Source organism: Rhodamnia argentea, chromosome 6, assembly GCF_020921035.1.
Source record: "Rhodamnia argentea isolate NSW1041297 chromosome 6, ASM2092103v1, whole genome shotgun sequence".
In the NCBI taxonomy this organism is placed as follows: domain Eukaryota; kingdom Viridiplantae; phylum Streptophyta; class Magnoliopsida; order Myrtales; family Myrtaceae; genus Rhodamnia; species Rhodamnia argentea.
This window is the reverse complement of record NC_063155.1, coordinates 4,299,912-4,303,562: the sequence shown is the minus strand read 5'-3', so window position 1 is coordinate 4,303,562 and position 3,651 is coordinate 4,299,912. Positions and strand designations below refer to the sequence as shown.

The 3,651-nt window shown below is 43.3% G+C and overlaps 1 protein-coding gene and 1 long non-coding RNA gene across 2 annotated transcripts; both read right to left on the bottom strand.

Annotated features, from left to right (window-relative positions):
• Positions 1 to 312: 312 nt before the first annotated feature.
• On the bottom strand, positions 313 to 1,231 carry LOC115744825. Its single transcript, XR_004015854.2, has 2 exons — positions 991 to 1,231; positions 313 to 673 (listed from the first exon to the last, which is right to left on the bottom strand). It is a non-coding gene; the product is annotated as an uncharacterized LOC115744825 (long non-coding RNA).
• Positions 1,232 to 1,861: 630 nt separating this feature from the next.
• LOC115744824 (photosystem I reaction center subunit II, chloroplastic-like) lies at positions 1,862 to 3,068 on the bottom strand. Its single transcript, XM_030680207.2, has 2 exons — positions 2,667 to 3,068; positions 1,862 to 2,340 (listed from the first exon to the last, which is right to left on the bottom strand). Exons 1-2 carry the CDS (start codon positions 2,961 to 2,963, stop codon positions 1,993 to 1,995), a joined length of 645 nt encoding a protein of 214 aa, XP_030536067.1. The 5' UTR covers positions 2,964 to 3,068; the 3' UTR covers positions 1,862 to 1,992.
• Positions 3,069 to 3,651: the final 583 nt, after the last annotated feature.

Sequence of the window (3,651 nt, the reverse complement as noted above, 5' to 3'; positions counted from 1 at the left end):
TGTACTTTGGTTCATGCATTTATTCATATAATCTCACTACAGAAGGAGTTATTTTCATTGTTACTGTGCCGGATGTTAAAATGAGGTGTGCCTGTCTAGGACTCGATCTTGGTACCAGTCCATAACAATCAAAGTCGAATCGCGAGCCTATTAATGAAGCAAATTCGACAAAGCAACAACTGGTACTGGCCATAAACTCTAGAGCTTTGACTAATTTGAAAGACCATTAGATGTAGTTGAAATAACTGAAGTTTGGGTTGAGAGAGATAGAGAAACTGCCATCTCCAAACAGCTGATACAGACAAAACAGCAAACTCCACCGTCTCTTAATTAGTTTTAAGTGCTTCTTCAGATTGGTTGCACAACTTGAAGCTCAAGTGAAAAGGAAAGGGAAAGTAGTAGAGAACTTGAAGATTAAAGGGGTGGGAAAGAAAGGGAAAGAGAAGAAGAAAACAAATGTGTGAATACTTCAAACAAGCATGAGACATAATAAATATTGTTTGTGCATGTTGTAATTAATCTCTTGAATAAACTCCCAGAGCTGTTTGCCTTCTTCTGTGTTCTGATGGCAGTGTGGAATGTGATTCTTCTACAAGGATGGACCAGAGGACGTGAACATCCTCGCACGGGCACGATTTAACGTCGTCGTACAGAATGTATATCCCTCTTCTTCCTGGGAAATATAAGATTGAAACAAGTTCTTGGAATTAGTCACTATCTGTTTTTTGTTTATACGAAAATGTTCAAATTTCAGCGATAAAATGGTTTGTACTAGCAAGCAAGCGCTCTGAACTTCGCGCTGTTTCCTGAAAGATTTTCTGGCGCAACCAGAAATCGGAAGAATGAGCATGACATGCAGATGCAAAAAATGTGCTGAATCTTGGTTTCAAACAGAAAACTGCAGGCGCAAGATAGGCTATATAAATGAGAGACATGAATAGAAAACTGCATATGAAATGCAGATAAGCTTCATCAAATTGCGGGACGTACTCTTCTTCGTGGCCAAATGCAGACATGACCACAGCTTCTTCAACGGGGCGAGGAGGGACCGATCCCACCTCATGTGGAGCAGCGACCACTGCCACTCATGTAACCGATGCAGCAACCGAGGAGCAAAAACAAAGGGTGTTGAGAGCCGAGTTTGCTCAGGCAATCTAAACATTCCATCGCAGGGCAAGTTTATTATGCACACCAGATTTGATCTTTGGTGAGAAGTCACTGTCCAAAAAAAAAGAAGCCAACCCCACAAATTTTTTAAAAACTTACTTTCCCACATTCAATGCAAAGTCACAAACACGCCTTGTTCTTCAAGCCTCAGTGTAAATTTTTCTTTCTTTTCTCCTTGTTTGTTCTGCTTTTGGCAATACAAGATCTACTCATTCTTTTACCAGTTCGGGTCACCCCCTTGTCTTGAAAGAAAGTACCAAGTTTCACTCCAACACAAAGGAGGAGTCTTCTACAAGACTCTGCCTCCCATACGTCCATTTGTCCCTTGTAGTGCCTTTAAAGTGTGTCACCCTTATTCTATGCAGATATGCAGATCTGGTATTATGAAAGTGTGCCTTTTGCAAAAATGTTGTCTTTTCGTTGCCGAGGCCTTTCTGTGATGAGCCTTGTGTGATTTAGGAAGTTGTAGTCACGCGTCTTCATCGTTCGGCGCGATTCGCTACGTTATACTTGTGGCGTGATCTCAGTATGTAGGATCACACGGCACATACAACAGCATAACGGGTCCATTTCTGTGCCAATTCTAGTGCTTTGAACGAGTTTTCCGAATCGTTTCGGGAGAACCGTCTTTCCGATTAATATAAGAGAGCTGCAGAATTTGGAGTCACCCTTTTGCTAAGCATGTGCCATTTTGATCAGTCAACATTGAGAAAGTGTAATTAATAACTGAGAACAGACTTTTCATACAGTGCTCACATTAATGACAGATAAATACATCAAGAAGAGAAGCAAGTACTCCGAACCCAAGTGAACTATTTCTTCGCCTCACAAATCATAGGGTTGCTTTCCGGTGAACTTGACCTCGATGGGGCTGACGTTCTTCCCGATCGATCTGAAGTTCACGCCGACCCCTTGACGGCCCGGGTTCACCTTCTCCGGGTAGACGCCGTCCTTGGGGTGCAAGTACTGGACCTCGCCGTTGGGGAAGACCCGGTAGAATTGGTACTTGATCTTGTACTTGGACCTCAGTCGGGTTCCGAGCGCCAAGCACTGCTCTTTCCTAGCTAGCTTGAGCAGGTTGGGGCCTTGCCTCATGATAGCCGCCCCTCCGGTCGGCATCTCGAAGATCTGCTCCTTCGGCGACTCCCAGGTGATCACGTAGAACTCTTCGACCTGACATACCTCGGCACAACAGACTCAATCTATCAACAACTTCAGAAAAATTGTACATCATCCTCGGTCGGTCCAAGTCTACTATATGGGGTGCCCTAAAGAGACAGCTAGCACCTGATGGGTATGTAAATAGTACTTGGTATAGTTAAAACATGATTACTCATGTCGATCTGTCAGCATCATGATTAATAAAATGGAATTTTAGCATAAATTTAATTGGATCAATGTTTAATAAATATATATAGATACATACATAGATACTCGTCTAGAATCAGGTTGTGCCATTATATCAATGTCCGGAAAAATCTGGGGGCTAGTATTGTTACCTGAGCCTTGCGCAATAGGCCGCCGGTGCTGCCGCCGAAGATCGGGGACGGGGTGTTGGGGTCCAACTGTGGCGGCGTGAACCCGACGGGTGCCTCCTCCTTGGTCGGGGCCTCGGCTTTGCCCTCTGCGGCGGCTGCCCTGATGCCGGTCCTCGGCGAGGACTTGGCAGCCTTAGGAGTGGCGGTGAAGGCCAAGGAGGACGCCGATTGCTTCCACGGCGGGATCACGCGGTCGACGCCGGGCTTCGGGGCGGCGAGGGTTCGGGTGAAGAGAGAAGCTTGAGTTGCCATGGCCATCGAGGACTGAACAAGAAATTGGCAAGGCCTTGATGAAGTTTTGGAGAGGAAGAGAGGCAGAGAAAGAGTGATGTGATTTTATGGAATTGGTGGAGATAGAAAACGAGATAAAGGCCGGGGATCATGTGGAAGGATGGATGGTGTGGTGGAATTGGATGTGGATAAGGTGGGATATGGGCTGGGCCAATGAGGAGAGGTGATTTTGATACGTTCCGGGTCCCACAACACTCCTCAAACATTTCTTTTTTTCTCTTCTGACTTTTTTCCATCTCAAGAAAGATTTTTCATATTTACTCGTTTTTGCTTTTGCTAAAATTGTTATAATATACTATTATGACGAATAATTTTTCAGCGAATTTAATATATCTTGACCCTTAAACACGATGAATAAAATTAATCGATTTTCTCTACTTAAATAAATTCACCTTGTGGGCACAAAAAAAAAATTGGTTCCCCCGAGATAAATTATTGTTAAGTTTTATTTGTTTTTTGCAAAAAGTGATAGCTTGTATCATGTAAAAAAAACTGAAAATACTTATTTTCATAATCATTCGTATTAAGCGAAACAAACAAAACCTTGCATTCTCTGTGAGGACTAGAAGTCTAGAACGTGTGACTTTTATTATCGTTCGAGCCGCATATAAATATATACCCTTACACGATATTAAGTACCTTAAACATAGAGGTT

Excerpts from the sequence above, each read along its gene's own strand:
- LOC115744824 (XM_030680207.2), bottom strand. The coding sequence starts at position 2,963 with ATGGCCATGGCAACTCAAGCTTCTCTCTTCACCCGAACCCTCGCCGCC. Across the intron at positions 2,341-2,666 it reads GCCTATTGCGCAAGGCTCAG|GTCGAAGAGTTCTACGTGAT; the intron begins GTAACAATACTA and ends GAGGTATGTCAG.